General features: G+C 44.0%; 1 protein-coding gene across 1 annotated transcript in view; it reads right to left on the bottom strand.

Annotated features, from left to right (window-relative positions):
• Window positions 1-14,248, bottom strand: part of LOC119171523 (atrial natriuretic peptide receptor 1) — a 770,478-nt gene extending 756,230 nt beyond the window's left edge. The window contains exon 1 of the mRNA XM_075892139.1: window positions 13,338-14,248. Within this exon, the coding sequence (XP_075748254.1) occupies window positions 13,338-14,106 (769 nt within the window). The 5' untranslated portion in view covers window positions 14,107-14,248. The remainder of the gene's footprint in view (window positions 1-13,337) is intronic.
• Window positions 14,249-17,482: the final 3,234 nt, after the last annotated feature.

Genomic DNA, 17,482 nt, shown 5'->3' with positions numbered 1-17,482 from the left:
AATGTGATGGCGGATACCATCAATAAAAACGCGGGCTGTACGAAAAGCACAAGGGCGAAGGCGAGCGGCGTCTCGTGTTCCGGCTGTTCCGCCATGCACTCGATGCCGGTGGCGATGGAGACCGGTGCGGAGAAGACGAATAACGCTGACCTTAATAAGAGGCCCCGGTAGACCAATCCCGTTCACGCACGTTGTAACCCCGATGCTCATCACTCTGGCGCTTTCGGCAGAAACGAGATATGTGGCCGCGATAGCCGCAGTAATAGCGGACCGGGCGGGACGAGCGCCAGGGTGGGGAGTAGAAGGCGTTATAGGCACCTGCAGATAGCGCGCTCAGGTGGACCGAAGAAGGGTCATGTGGCATCGAACAGCAGTTGACCGTGGGAGAGGTAGCAACCTACGCATAGGATGGTTGCGGCAATGTCACGTGTACGTTGTTCCGAGGCGCGGCAGCTACTTGATCGTAGGTTGATATGGGGCGAGAAACAGGTGGTTGTGTACGTAAACAGGAGGCGCGGCTGAAGACGCGGTGGAGAGATGACAGCAGCGATGGCAGCAGCGATGGCAGCAGCGCCGGCAGGCTCGTTCTGTGACATGCTGCCAGACAGTGGGGCAATCGGAGGCCTGAACGCAGCTCCAGGGAGTCGAGCGACGTTGGAGAGTACCGAGGATCAAACATCCACCTCCACCACGTATGACGTCTGGGTTGAGATAGTGTTTAATCAGCCCAAGGGCTCAGCAGCGAACGGGCAGTCTGAGACCAAGCGCGCACGCGTCCGATGATGATAGTGGTGACACCCTGTGAAGATGAGAACGGAGACCCAGACGGATGATAATGATTATGATAATGAATATATGAGAAGTGCATGACGAATGCCCACTATATATATATATATATATATATATATATATATATATATATATATATATATATATATATAGGCAGGCATGGTGGTTGAGTGGCCGTAGCGTTGCATATAGACCAGTAGATCCTCCGTGAGCGGTCACAACGTGGTTTATTTCGACGTTTCGGCCTAGAGTCTGGCCTTCATCAGAATTAAACATACAGTTTGCTGGTGCTCAGCTTTATACAATCTCAACTCAGTGGGCAAGGAAAGAGGAAAAAAGACAGAAAAGAAAAAAGAAAAAAAAAGTAAAAAGAAAAAGAAAAGAAAAAGAAAAAAGAGAAGAAGAGAAAAATATATACGGTGGACTCCCCTCGGGCGACCCCCTTCCACTCTTCCCTCAACTTCCCCCCTCATCTCTCTCCCCCTTCCCCCCTTCACCTTTCTGATGTCAGCCGTCTGTGTATGTTTCCTTTCACTAACGCATTCCTCCCGGCCAGACGGCGCTTCCTGGCACTGGCGGTTCGGTGTGGCGCAAAGAAGAGCTTTTTTAGGAAGTTCTAAGCCTTTAACTACTCGTAGTCCCGTAAACAATTCGTCGTAGAAAGAGGGGTGCCGCGTATTGTGGCAGAGGCTGGTAAGCAGGCATTTTAAGAAGTTCTAAGCCTTTAACTACTCGGCGCCCTGTCAACATTACGTCGTAAAAAGGGGGGTGCCCCGTATTGCGGTAGAGGCTCGTAAGCGGGCGCAATGCGAATTCCTTACCCGCTTCTGGATTACGCGTGTAGTGGGGGCCTCCCGGCTGTGCACAGGGTTGCTGTTGGGCATGTCATGCATGGCACAATTGATTGGGTAGTAGAATAAAACAGAAAACAGACGACAGCTGCACTTAGGAAGAGTAGTTACACTTGGAAATTTTTGGGTTGTTCAGTTCTCTTCGCAGCTGCAGTGCCGTGAACTCAGTTACTATTTTCATTGTTGCCGTTATTGTTTTCTAATGCTTTAATTGCTGCAAGTGTACCAGGATTCTCATTTATTCCTCTGTCGAGGGTGTTAAATCGGTGGATAAGGTATGACTCTCGTTGTTCACGTTCTCGATTTCATTTAAATCCCGTCTCTAAGAGCGTTACTGATAGTTTGTCGAATGCATGGTCGGGAAGATTGAGATGTTTTGATAGAGGTAGACTTGGGGCTGATTTCGCATGGGCTCTGTGATTATTGAAGCGAATCCTAAATGGTGTTTCTGTTTGTCCGATGTACTGCATACCACACACGTTGCATTCGAGTAGGTATACCACATTAGAGGAATCGCATGTTAGGTTTCCTCGTATGTTAATCGAAAACTTGGATTGCGTGCTGGTTGTTTTGTCTGTTTCTCGCATCGCCTTACATACAAGACATCGTGGCTCTAAACAACGGCGGCATGAATTATTGGGGGGTGATGTGTTAATTTGGGAGTGGACAAGGGTCCACTCCCAAATTGGGACAAAATGGGAAAGCTAGAATCTGAATTTCTTGCACAATGTTCCCTGAAACCAATGTTATACAGAAGATACATAGACGACATCTTTCTTATTTGGACCCACAGCGAGGACGAACTTCTCAGCTTTATCGACACTTACAATGCTGTACATCCGAACATACACTTCACACACACATATTCAGATTTGGGTGCACGTTAAAGAACCCCAGGTGGTCTAAATTTCCGGAGTCCTCCACTACGGCGTCTCTCATAATCATATAGTGGTTTTGGGACGTTAAACCCCACATATCATCATCATCATCATCATCATCATCACACACACATATTCGCAAGTTACCGTAAATTTTCTTGATGTTACCATAACGATAGAAGAAGAGAAGCTCTCTACAACCCTATATCGCAAACCAAGGGATCGACAACAATACCTCCATTACCAAAGCGATAACCCACGCCACTGCAAAAACAGTATTCCATACAGCCAGGCTTACCGGTTTAAGCGAATCTGCTCTAGAGACGCTGACTTTAACACGAGCTCACAGAGGCTAAAACTTATGATCGAGAAACAAAAATACCCCCCACATGTAATTAATGACGCTGTTCAAAAAGCGAGAAAACTAAAGCGTGAAGACTTACTTATGAAGCGACCACCACGAGAAGACCCACAACGAACAAACCTCTGCTTGACTTACAGCACAAACTTCCCCAATGTAAACAAAATCCCTAAACGACATTACAACATTCTGGAACAAAGTGAACGTGTGAAACGCGCATTCCAATCCGCTCCAGGCGTCGTTTACCGACGACCACGTAACCTCAAAGACACCCTTGTCCAGTCCCAAATTAACACATCACCCCCCAATAATTCATGCCGCCCTTGTTTAAAGCCACGATGTCTTGTATGTAAGGCGATGCGAGAAACAGACAAAGCAATCAGCACGCAATCCAAGTTTTCGATTAACATACGAGAAAACCTAACATGCGATTTCTCTAATGTGGTATACCTACTCGAATGCAACGTGTGTGGTATGCAGTACATCGGACAAACAGAAACACCATTTAGGATTCGCTTCAATAATCACAGAGCCCATGCGAAATCAGCCCCAAGTCTACCTCTATCAAAACATCTCAATCTTCCCGACCATGCATTCGACAAACTATCAGTAACGCTCTTAGAGACGGGATTTAAATGAAATCGAGAACGTGAACAACGAGAGTCATACCTTATCCACCGATTTAACACCCTCGACAGAGGAATAAATGAGAATCCTGGTACACTTGCAGCAATTAAAGCATTAGAAAACAATAACGGCAACAATGAAAATAGTAACTGAGTTCACGGCACTGCAGCTGCGAAGAGAACTAAACAACCCAAAAATTTCCAAGTGTAACTACTCTTCCTAAGTGCAGCTGTCGTCTGTTTTCTGTTTTATTTTACTACCCAATCAATTGTGCCATGCATGACATGCCCAACAGCAACCCTGTAGACAGCCGGGAGGCCCCCACTACACGCGCAATCCAGAAGCGGGTAAGGAATTCGCATTGCGCCCGCTTACCAGCCTCTACCGCAATACGGGGCACCCCTCTTTTTACGACGAAATGTTGACAGGGCGCCGAGTAGTTAAAAACTTAAAACTTCCTAAAATGCCCGCTTACCAGCCTCTGCCACAAATACGCGGCACCCCCCTCTTTTACGAAGAATTGTTTACGGGACTCCGAGTAGTTAAAGCTTAGAACTTCCTAAAAAAGCTCTTTTTTGCCCCACACCCAACCGCCAGTGCCAGGAAGCGCCGTCTGGCTGGGAGGAATGCGCTAGTGAAAGGAAACTTACACAGACCGCTGACACCAGAAAGGTGAAGGGGAGAAGGGGGAGAGAGATGAGGGAGAAGTGGAGGGAAGAGTGGAAGGGGGCGCTCGAGGGGAGTCCACTGTATGTTATTTTTTTTCCTCTTCTTCTCTTTTTTCATCTTTTTCTTTTCTTTTTCCTTTTCTTTTTTTCTTTTCTGTCTTTTTTCCGCTTTCCTTGCCCTCTGATTTGAGATTGTAGAAAGCTGAGCACCAACAAACTGTATCTTTAATCCTGATGAAGGCCAGACTCTAGGCCGATACGTCGAAATAAACCACGTTGTGACCGCTCACGGAGGATCTACTGGACTATATATATATATATATATATATATATATATATATAAGGGAAAGAAGTGTATACCTAAGGGCTCGTTTTTCCGTGTTTTAACACAATATTAATGAGATATAACAGACAGTAATGCCAAGGAATGTACAGGGGAAGTTATTAGAACCAATGGAATGTAAATAAGAAGAAAGAAGAAAGAAAAGTGGATGAAAAAATTACCAACTGTGAGCAGGAATCGAACCTACGACCTTCGAATTACGCGTTCGATGCTCTGTGATAGCTCACTGGTTAGAGCTATCACAGAGCATATATATATATATATATATATATATATATATATATATATATATATATATATATATATATATATATATATATATATATATATATATATATATATATGTATGTATATATAGGATATGGCACAACGGGAGCGTTGTCAACAAGGATAAATATATTTATTTCTCAACAGTTTTGGGAGGGGTCCTCCCTTCATCAGGGGATGAGTTATACCAACATGAACTTCCAAACTTCGTTGGTGCCGCGTACCTCTCGCCTTGAAACATGTTTGCGAGAGTGAGAGAGAACCAAAAAAAAGAAAGAAAAAGAGAGAATAAAAAAGATGAAAAGAAAAAAAAGAAGAGAAAAAGAAAAAGAAAAAGGAAGGTAAAAAAGAGGAAGAACGACTGTCAACACTTAGAACAAAACCAAATGTCCGTGTACGTCCACATCTGGTTCTTATCCCGTGCTGGTCAGTTCTCGGCGTGTGTCGGGCCACCCAAGATTGTCACCGCGGTGGCAGGAGGGGTCCGTGACGGCGTGCGTAAGGAAAGGGTTTCCTCTTAATGGGTCGGTCGGCTCTTTACCTTTCAACTTCGTCCGTTTCCCTTTAATGGTCATCAAGTGGTAGGCGAACATAAACACTTTGTATGTGCAAGTGAAAAAAAGAAAAAAAGAAAAAAAGAAGAAAAAACAAAGAAGGGACAGTGTACAGGTACGAGTCAGTCAGAAAAAACAAGCATGGTCTCCAGCTATCAATCTTTGTCACCAATTACTTCTCGGAGGCAGGAAAGTCTTCCGAGGTCCTCGTTGATGGCGGCTACTATTGTTCGAAATTTGAAAATAAAATATGCCTTACGCTGTTCGCGCTCGCGCCTGTTTGAGAAACCGGACTGCAAAAGAGTTACGCTGATATTTTCAAAACTGTGGTTTGGCAGGCGCAGATGTCTAGATAAAGGTAGCTTCGGCAGTGAAGTGGCGTGGTACCGGTAATTATTGAACCGCAGCCGAAATGGCGTGTCTGTTTGGCCGATCTATTCATGTCCGCAGATGTTGCAATGTAGCATGTATATTACGTTACTGGAGTCACAGTTAAGGCTTTCAGTTATGCAGAATTTGAAATCCGAGAAGTTCGCTTTGGATTCACGTGTTGTGACCATCTGTGGGCATACCTTGCATCGAGCTTTTCCGCAGGGTTGGCACCCTGATTAAATTTTGCGGGTGTTTATTTTTGCTCTGACAAGAATGTCCTTCAGGTTTTTATCCCTGCGGTACACCACGTGAGGTGGCTCCGCGAAAGTAGAAGTTGGTCGTTTGCTTTGCCTGATTATGTTGAAATGGCGGGGAAGTATTTTGTTGATTGGTGGCGCTGATGAGGAGTATGTTAGTACTAGGTTCGTTTGGGAAGTCCTTTTAGATACTCTGTTTGGTCCCGTAATTATATCATTCCTGTTCACGTTCACGTGTTCAAATATATTTATCCTTGTTGACAACTGAGCACACAACAAATCTGACAACAAATGACAACAATAACATATGACAGCAAATATGACAACAAATCTGAGTACACGGGCCTACAACATTTCCGCCTCCATCGGTAATGCAGCCGCCGCAGCCGGGATTCGAACCCGCGCCCTGCGGGTCAGCAGCCGAGTACCTTAACCACTAGACCACCGCGGCGGGGCATATATATATATATATATATATATATATATATATATATATATATATATATATATATATATATATATATATATATATATATATATATATATATATATATATATATATATATATATATATATATATAAAATTATATTTCCTGAAAGTCTTCTTGGATTTGGGTCGAGTTATAAGTCACCAGAAGAAGCGAACGAGCAAACGAAAAACGATGCTTTATTGCCAACGTTACGGCCGGGGACCGGCTTCGTCAGGGCATACGTGCATATTACACTAACGCGCACTTCTTAAGGACATAGCATGGGGGCCCCAATTGTGAATAATCACTCTTAGCAATATTGACATACATGTTAACAAAAAGATATTCAGACATGCGCAGCATTTTGTTGATAGCGGAGCAGCAGTGCACTATACAGAATATGGTAGGGCAAGGTGACTTGAAAACATAGATACAAATAATATGACGGACACTTGTGATATCGCAACATTTGTGAATGAATAGAAACAATAAAAGAAGGCAATGTCATGTTAAGTTACGTTCGTTGTCAATGAAATATACATGAGCATAATATCACCATTGATATCACAATGTGGTAACAGAGTGTGCATGCGTTCTGGTCAACTAACTAATGTGTCACCAATGACACCGCAAGGTAATCACGGCCTTGAACAAACGTGTATGTGGGCTACGGCGGTTGATTTATCTGTTTTGCTGGTAAAAACGTAAGCTTCCCTGGGTTCTCGTTTATTCCAGACGCTATGGCGTTAAGTTTATGAATAAGAAAAGATTCACGAACATCCTTTTCGTAGTGCGATTTAAAACCAGATTCGAGTATTGTGGCAGTTATGTTGCCGAAAGAGTGGCCTGAGGTAGCGAGGTGTTTGGACAGGGGAAGGCTAGGCAGGCATAAGACGTGTGACTTGTGATTATTGAAGCGCAACCTGAAAGCTGTTTCCGTTTGACCAATATAATGGAGGTCACACAATGAACATTGAAGCAAGTAGCTGCATTGCTCATGTCGCAGTCGAAATTGCCTTTTATACAGAGAGTGAAGTTTGACGCAGAGCTCTTAACAATACGCGACGTGGTCATGTGGGAGCACACCTTGCAGCGTGCCTTGTTACATGGGTGACACCCCACATGGGCTGGCGTTGATGTTTTGGATGACGTAAGTATGTCTTGTAGGTTTGTCGATCGGCGGTAAACTGCTCGTGGACGATCCGGGATGCATTAGTATATTGTAGTGCTTTTTGAGGATCGCGTTAGCATTTGGAATTGACAGAGAATGTGTCAGAATTAAATTGTTGTGCTTCCGGTGCGCAGGTTCTTTATTTGATTTTAGAAGCGCTCTTCGGTCCATTGCATCGGCGCGCATGATCGCGTTGTCGATAATCTGAGGCAGGTACTGTTGTACAGTTAGGGCATCACGAAGCTTATCACAGTTTTCAACAAAGTCTGAGTGTTCAGAGCAAAGCCTTTTGAAACGAAGTGCTTGACTGTAGGGTATACTCGTCTTACAATGTTTTACATGTCTGCTTTTGAAGTGAAGGTATCGGTGAGCGTCGGTGAGTTTTCTGTATACTTAAGTAGATAATTTTTCGCCGCAAAGGGATACTGTTACATCCAGGAAACAGATGGATGCCTTCGAGTACAATTGTGACAATGAAATAGATGGATGAACCTTGTTAAAGTCTGCAAATAAAGTCATGAGTTCCACTTCTTCGTTATGCCAGATAAAAAAAATGTCGTCTATAAAACGTTTGTAGTAGTATGGTTGTAGTCTGCACGTTGAAAGAAAATGATTTTCCAATTGGCCCATAATTATATTCGCGTAATTTGGACTAATTTTGGTGCCCAGTGAAGTGCCCCTAACTTGTACGTAGTGAACACCGCCGAATTGAAAATTGTTAAGCTCCAGGATGAGTTTTAATAATGTGGCTAATGTGCAGCTATCAACATATTTGTCACTTGATGAGTCGTTAAAGCATCCACTACTGCACGAATGCCGTCTTTGTGGGGAATATTAGTATAAAATGACGCAACATCTAATGTTACCAGAAATGAGTCAGCAGGTATATTGAGGTCGATGATGTCAGCGAGGAAATTAGAAGTGTCCTTCAAATAGGATGGACAAGTTGGAGGTAGTATACTAATCAGGCCATCGACATAGCTTGAAAGTAGTTCGGTGACAGTGCCAATGCCTGACACTATAGGACGACCGGGGTTATATATATATATATATATATATATATATATATATATATATATATATATATATATATATATATATATATATATATATATATATATATCGTGAGAAGGTAGCGATGGTTAGGAGTTAGAAATAGATGAGGAAGAAGGGAGACTAAACATGGCGTATGAGCCAGGCCACGTCTGCCGATCATCATAGCGTCACACGAGACGACAGGATGGAGACCTGCCAGCCCCTTCATCAGTCGTACATGATCGACAAGGTTCTACGCAACACACCCTGACCATAAATGAACAACCGAACCAGCACCTAGCAGTACACATCGACGAGCATCATGACGGAATCATCGACTGACCTTCCCATCCCCAAGTACACCGGAGCAGCGGACGATGGACCTGTACAGGACTGGTTCGACCTGTTCGAGCTCCACGCTACCGCTCCATCATGGTTGGAACGGGAGATGGTCGCCAAGTTTACCGACTACGTCTCTGGTGAGGCCTTCAAATTCTACCTCAGCCACATATTTCAAAACGACGAGTCATGGGAAAAGATAAAACAAGAAATGATCGTTTGGTTTAAAGAATACAATGATGACTACGACGAAGACTTGCATATAACCCACCATCCAGAGACAACCGCACTCGGTCGTCACAGTCAAAAGCAGTCTTCACGCATTGAACCACCTCCTGCTTTTCCATCGCGTGGATCTTCGGTCGCTCACAACGCCCACCTCACGTCTCGCACTTTCAGTATGGTCGGAATAGAGCAGAGGAGCTCGGGGCATAGTCAGTCAAGCCCGGGATCTACCATTCAGTTTCATGCACTAGAAGAACTCGCATCGTTCGTTGCTCAAAAAGGCAGCCATTCCCAACTAGAATTCTACCAAACCATGCCTGTTGTGGTGTCGCCATTGAGAGGGCATCCATCTGAAAGCCCAAACACAAGAGGCTTGGAAACAACTCTGACAGGTTGTCTGGTGCCAGAAGCTTACGTAATGAATGCTGTTTCAGGCGCCTCTGATGTTCCTTCAGTCAAATATGCCTTAAAAACTTCGCTGCCTGAAAAGCGTTGCAACAGCTACCAACTGAACACTACGTCAAGTTGACAAGAAAAGAATTGTCATATTCCAAAAGGGCTGCCACCTCAACACTTTTCGCAACATCTGCAAGGCGAGCACAATGAAATCGACCAAGTTGAGCGCCATGTTATTCGACATGGACAACTACAGGCGTCGGAAGAACACGCACGACTTAAAGAAAGACGTTTACAAACGACTCAACCAAAGCGCCATTTTCAAGATGTCTCGCTAAAGACAAAGAAAGCATCGAATCTCATACGTTTTCCCAATGGACGCTGAGTAAGTTTTCTCCAGCAGAGATCAATGCTCAGAGAACATGACATACGTCGACGGAAAAGGCGTAAACCAACACCCTGTATTCCGAAAGGACGCGGAAATCCCCGCAACAACCTCGGTCAACAAACACACAAATGGGTGGCGCCACGTGTGTACCAATCAATACAAAAATCACGACGCCTACGCAAGTTATGCTGCTGGTGCTCCAAAGCCACCACACCACGTTCATTCCTCGAAAGAACACAAGCAGTGTCATCATCAGTTTCCACGCTCAAGGTGCACTTGTGTTTTCCAGAACGCAACAGTCAGCCTCGCCCACCAGAGCTGTACTAACCCCGGATTGCTGCCCTCTCCTGTGAAATATTTGTGCGAATTTACGGACCTTCAATCTGGTGTGGAAATACAGCCCATTTGGACATTTTTTTGTGTATTCTAAGACTGCTTGTTCATCATGCATTGTAATATGCAACACACGCATTCTTTCGGGGGGAGGGAGAGTCCTGTAACGTAAGAAGGTAGCGACGGTTAGGAGTTAGAAGTATATGAGGAAGAAGGGAGAATAGAATAAACATGGCGTATGAACCAGGCCACGTCTGCTGTTCATCATAGCGTCACACACACTCACACACACACACACTATATATATATATATATATATATATATATATATATATATATATATATATATATATATATATATATATATATATACATATACGCCCTGATTCCGCAGACACTGCGGAATCAGGGCGTAGATGAAGTATATATAAACATTCTGGAAGAAATCTACAGGGGATCAACTGCTACCGTAGTGCTTCATAAAGAAAGCAACAGAATACCAATAAAGAAGGGTGGAAGGCAGGGGGACACAATCTCCCCAATGCTATTTACCGCGTGATTACAGGAGGTTTTCAGAAGCCTAGAATGGGAACAGTTAGGGATAAGAGTTAACGGAGAATACCTTAGTGATCTGCGCTTCGCCGATGACATTGCATTGCTGAGTAACTCAGGGGACGAATCGCAACTCATGATTACGGAGTTAGACAACGAGAGCAGAAAGGTGGATCTTAAAATTAATCTGCAGAAAGCGAAAGTAATGTACAACAACCTCGGAAAAGAGCAAAGCTTAGATATAGGTAATAGTGTACTTAAAGTTGTAAAAAACTATGTCTACTTAGGGCAGGTAATAACCCCAGAGCCGAATCACGAGATTGAAGTAACTAGAAGAATAAGAATAAGGTGGAGCACATTCGGCAAACACTCTCAAATTATGACAGGTAGATTGCCACTATCCCTCAAGAGGAATGTATATAACAGCTTTATGTTGCCGGTACTTAGCTACGGAGCAGAAACCTGCAGACTTACAAAAAGGGTTCAGCTTAAATTGAGGTCTACACAGCGAGCAATGGGAAGAAAAATGGTAGGTGTAACCTTAAGAGACAAGAAGAGAGCAGAGTGGATTGGGGGACAAACGGGGGTTAAGGATATCATAGTTGAAATAAAGAAAAAGAAATGGACATGGGCCGGGCATGTAGCGCGTAGACAGGTTAACCGCTGGTCATTAAGAGTAACTAACTGGATTCCCAGAGAAGGGAAGCGGGTTAAGGGGAGACAGAAGGTTAGGTGGGCAGAAGAGGTTAAGAAGTTTGCGGGTATAAATTGGCAGCAGCAAGCACAGGACCGGGTTAACTGGCGGAACATGGGAGAGACCTTTGTCTGCTGATGATATATATATATGTATATATATATACTCATTTACCTGCCCTCCCCCCCCCCCCTTTTTTTTTGAAACGACAGGTTTTTAATAAAGCGCCCATCGAGTACTTAGTGGTTTTTAAAAGAAAGCTTTAGCACACTGCTGAGTTCTAAACTAATTGATGAAAGATATACCTGAACATCAATGTTATATGTCTTTTTTTCGGGAAAGCAAACATGCCCTGACGAGTCGCAAATAAACCTTACGAAAGGAATACAATATTGCCTGCCGAAAGATGTCGCATTACAAGAGACACATATTCGATAATCTTTTACGCTCATACGACAACACGTACGATTGATATGTGTCCACACAAGATTATAAGATTCGAGGCATACTTGTCATACGAGAATTTCTGTAGGGAAGGTATGTCACTTGTTTTGAATTTTTTATATCTAGGAACTGCAGATAAAGTGTGGTCACCATTTCCTGATCCTTATTTAATTTTAGTTCACCATCATAAGATAACGCTCCTCCTCAACTACGTGTTCTAGCCACCGAAATAAAAAAAATGCAGAGAAAAATATTCGACGAAATTGGCGGTATACTGTAGTAAACTATACCAGGAAAAAAATAGGTATATAAAAACACACAACATGACACAATTGGAGAAAAATCTACATCGCAAGAACCCTGCGATTTTCATCGGTGAGACCATACGGAAGCTGCGCAATGAACGTATGAATGGTTGGCGATCATATCGAGTAATTTTGCAGAAGACAAACTCGTTACAGTGTTTTTAACAAAACCCAAAATTTACCGGCACGATTAAGACATTCGAAGGCATGAGAAGCTCACTCTAGGATTAAAATCGAAACATGCGTTGGAAAGAGACTCTTGAAATACTAGAACTGTGGCCTTCTGTTACCTTTAATCTTGTTGGTATAATATTTAGGCAAATTGTAGTCTGTGAGAACCGAGACAGACAACCAGGTCGGTAGAGTTTGCGATTGTCGGTCCTTCCCTTTTTCTTTGTGTGCGCTCGCCAAACTGGGTTTTTGTCTCCTGACTGTCTAACTTATCGATCCTGTCTGTGCTAGATGTTTGAAAAGATACGACGTATACGGCTAAGCAAGCAGTCGGCACTACAGGATACCCAAATCTCTACAGCAGATTTTCCTCCACCGCTTCCCTTTTCATGGCAGGGCTTATATTTTTTTCTTTATCTGTATATGTACGCGATGGGCACGCGGGCAGGAAGCACACACATTTGCTTATAAAAAAAATCATGATAAAGAATGAGACCTCGCCCTCCTCTTCTCCATTAAGAGCAGGCCCTAGTATACGGTAGGACTAATGCCACTCTACAAAGTGCGTAGTTGAAGTAGAGACAAATTGTCACGTCTTTTTTCGAACTGGAACTCACCAGCAAAAACATTAAGGCGTCAATTATGAGCTTTTTGCACAACGGCTGTAAATATGAGGGGTACGATTCATAAAAATATACACATTGTTGGTGCATACTTCCTACTCTTGCATACTTTGCTCAAATCTTTACCTTCCCAGTTACCCCTTTATACGCAGGGTGCATAGCCTACAGCTTTGTAATAACCACAGAGCAAGTCTGCCTCCGAGGAATGAAGAAACTGTACTCACTTCTAGCGTTACGTGCCACTTGTTGCATCAGTGTTTCGAGCTCCAGGCCGGGATCTTCTTCGTCAAACTTTTGGTGAAACATGTGCCCACCTCCGAGAGCGTTGAAAACGGCGGCCAGGTTAAAGAAGCAATCCGAGTGGCCCTTGGTGCGTTCGCGGAACTCGTGGAACAGGAAGGCGACCACTTGCCAACCGAAGCGACGCAGCGTCTCGATGAAAAGCTGCCCCACCTGAGTGAAAGAGCCGTTCATGCGCGTCAGCAGCCGGTAGTTTGGGTGTTTCATGTCGAAGTTGTCGTTCTGGCCGGAAGACGTGAGCACGGGCAAGTCCCACTCGGCGCTGTAGCGGGCCACCGGCGCCAGCACGTAGGAGCAGGTGGGCCCGAGGAACACGTCCACCTTTCCAGCGATGTAGTGGTCGAACGCCAGTAGTGGACCGTGCGACGACGAACAGTTGGTGTTGTTGTAATTGACGACGAGTGTCAGGTTCCTGCTGTGCTGTAGGTGCTCGACGGCCACCATCACAGCGGGAACGACCTTGTGCAACGAGTACGGAAACATGTCGTCATCCGGCGCGAGAACCAATAGCTCGGGTGGACGGTGCGGCCCTTTGAGTTTGAGCGCCTCTTCCCTCGTTGCTAACGCAGCTCCAGGAAGCGCGATCTTAGTGTGCTGCAGCACCTCACACAAAACACGGGGGCAAGAAATCGAGATAACAAGAAGCAGCAATGTGCCCGTCATACGGACGGCCACTCCGGCAATCGACGTCATATTCCTTTCGTGAGTTAGCCACAGGTGAAACGCGGCCTAGCCAGGAGTGCTTGCATACGGAGCAGCATGTTTCCAAGTCGGCAAGCGCGCCGCGCGGGACGGCGAATGCTCAGCGGCACCGGAGGCGGCTGTCAGCCGTGGCTGCGGCCCTCAGAGTCCGGGCTGCTTCGAGCATCGAGCAGCGCGTTCATTTTGGGACCCGCCTTGGTGGCGTAGAAAGTGGCGCCACCCCGTGGGTCCCGGATCACTCACGGGAGTCCGGCGTTTTCCAGGTAGGAAGGAGTTCGCTGCGCAGTTTTTGTACGCCGCGTTCTTGTTTCTTTTTTTCTTTTTTTCGTAATACTGGAACTTGCCACAAGCGTTTCAGACCTGATACCTACTTTCCCCTTTCTCTCACTTTTTCGTTAGATAATCGGTTCCATTTGTCACCACTGCTACCACATAGCGAAGCTCGACTTCCTCCGAGTTAAGCTTCGTGAACAAGCTGTACGTTTATACAGGCTACCCTGCGTGCTAATTCGTTTCACTGGTGTTTATTTTATCACTTCTACTTCATAATTTTTAAGATGAAACCATGATCTATTACACGTTAGAACATTCTAATGAAAAACACTGTTTTTGCCTATTAACTTTTTCCTTTGTTGCATAACACTACACGCTCAAATCGTTGTGCTCACATGAACTGGTTCTTAAGTTTTTTTTTTTTTTGCACAAGTTACATGTGAGTACTAATGACTCAAGGTACATATATCAGCAGGAAGTGAAGACAACAGGGAATGTCCATATTCAATCATTTATATTCACTTCAATCCTCTATATTCATCCACAATTGCATTTTTGTTTAGCTATCAGCACAAAAGCGATTTAAGGCGCAGTTCTGCAAAACTAAGCAAAAATTGGAGGACCCTTAAGCTTGGCCTTTCGCCCCACCCGCGTGCTCAGATTTGGGTGCACGTTAAAGAACCCCAGGTGGTCGAAATTCCCGGAGCCCTCCACTACGGCGTCTCTCATAATCATATGGTGGTTTTGGAACGTTAAACCCCACATATCAATCATCAAGCTTGGAATTTAATGTTGAGTGCGATATCCTGTTCCTAGTGCATATTTCAACCAGTTAATGTGTACATTTTATTGTATGACGTTCCTCGAGAAGTTCAAAGCTTGAACTACTACAATTTAGTCGATAAAATATAAAGTGCCTTGCGTCCGTGTAGCTTTCGTGTATGGCTGCATTATGTGTAATAGGTGGCCGGCTTTAGACCACGAAGCCGTTATAATAATCACATGTTCTGATGCTTGATGGTAATGTACGCTCGTACCTAAACGTAACTATTCGAAAGCTTAATACCACTTTGACCTATCAAGTGGAACAGAAAGAGGCTATAAATTACTTCACTGAACGAGTGTCATCAGCAGGTGGGAAAAAAAATGTCATTGCTGTCCAATTTAGAAGCCGCTATTACTGAGTGTATACTGCACGCCATGATACTGAGCATAGGGTGATACAGTTACTTTAAGACAAGATCGATCATCTTGAATATCATAGCAGACAGCACAACCTGGTGCTCTACGGCATATTTAATACAACAAGTGTCCACGAATCTTGGTAACAATATGAATTGCTTCTGAAAGAATTCGGCATACTCGACGAAATTGAGAGTTAACGCCGAAATCATAGAAAAAGCACAGCAGCGTGGGAAATTTCTCAAAGTAATAACGTGTCCCGTGATCGAAGGGTTTAGGTCACTGAATGAAAAGCTGTTCTTTTTTAAGAAACAGCAAGCATTTAAAAGATTCAGGTGTCAGTGTATAGGAAGACTTTTTTGAGACAGCGCGAAAAAGAAGGCGAATTTTGTGGCAGTTTGCTCAGGCAAACAAAGGCAAGGGCACACGTGTGCAACTTAAAAAAGACACCATTTACATAGACGGCATCAAGTACACCTATGAGGATCCTTCAGGCAAGGTTGTTTCGTGTAAGTGACAAACCTCTTATTAACCTCACATTTCTTTTTGATAGTCACCTGTTGGAGCATTGCCCCACCGCGGTGGTCTAGTGGCTAAGGTCCTCGGCTGCAGACCCGCACGTCATGGGATCGAATCCCGGAGGCGGCGGCTGCATTTCCGATGGAGGCGGAAAAGTTGTAAGCCCGTGTACTCAAATTTGGGTGGACGTTAAAGAACCCCAGGTGGTCAAAATTTCCGGAGCCCTCCACAACGGCGTCTCTCATAAGGATATGGTGGTTTTGGGACGTTAAACCCCACATTTGAATCATCACCAACTGTCGGAGCATTAAAAATGACCTTTTCGATAACTTAGCGCGCATGGTCAAACAAAGCGTAATTGAGTCATGGCTCGCTGAAGATGTAGCGAACGCTGAACTATTTCCTGGCAGTTTTACGTGTTATAGAAAGAACAGCATATACCACAGAGGTGGCGTATTTATCTTGGTAGAGCAGCGCCTACCATCTATCCGCTTAAATATTACATATGATGGGAGTGAAGCAGTCTGGTCTCAGCTGAAATTTAAATCACTATCGGTCTGCTCCTTTTACCGGCCGCCAACTGGATCAGCTGAGAAATCGAGTGAAGTCATCGCTACAACTGCAAAAATTGCTTCTGATTATGTCTTTGTGGGTGGGTATTTTCACCTGCCTGATCTCAAATGGAATGTACAGCCTACATAGCTTCCGGAAGTTCCCCGAGTTTCACATTTGAAATATCCAAATTTATGAGCCTGTTTCATTAAGACAGACGGTTTTGAAATCTAATGGAGGAAGTCATATCCTGGATCAGTTTTTTACAAATATGCCAGAAATCGTAGAATATATTAAAATATTTGCAGCGATAAGTGACCACAACGTTCTGCTAAGATAAATAAATTTGAAACATACAAGTGGTTATAATATATAAGTGTTTATATAAGTGTTTATAACCCGTATGCAAGTGTTTACAGTGAGAAGAGTGCAACTGTATATGCGAAGCTGGTATATTAGCAAAATCAAAACTTCTATGGAAGCATAGTTCGTCGTTTTTAAAACTCTGGAGTGGTTCTAAGAGAGAAAGGAAGAGAAAAGTGAGCCCCGGAACAGTCTGCATCATGGTGCGACACCTCAACAGTAGCTCACAAGGAATGGGGGTGAGGAGGGATTAAAAGGATAAGATTAAAGGTATATATATAGAGAAAGATGCGCAAACTCAGTGAGTTTTTTTTATTTATTTATTTCAACATTCGGGATGCTGAGGGCCGTGGTCAAAAAGCCTCTAATGGGCTTGACTGGGACCACGACCCCTTACAAATGGGCAGCATAGGCAACACTTTTATTGCAGTGACAATGTACAAAAATTTGAGCAAGCATAAAGCATAAAGTATAATAA

This window comes from Rhipicephalus microplus, chromosome 4 (genome assembly GCF_043290135.1).
Source record: "Rhipicephalus microplus isolate Deutch F79 chromosome 4, USDA_Rmic, whole genome shotgun sequence".
NCBI lineage: Eukaryota > Metazoa > Arthropoda > Arachnida > Ixodida > Ixodidae > Rhipicephalus > Rhipicephalus microplus.
Note: the sequence above shows the minus strand (reverse complement) of the source record. Positions and strands in the feature narration are given on the sequence as shown.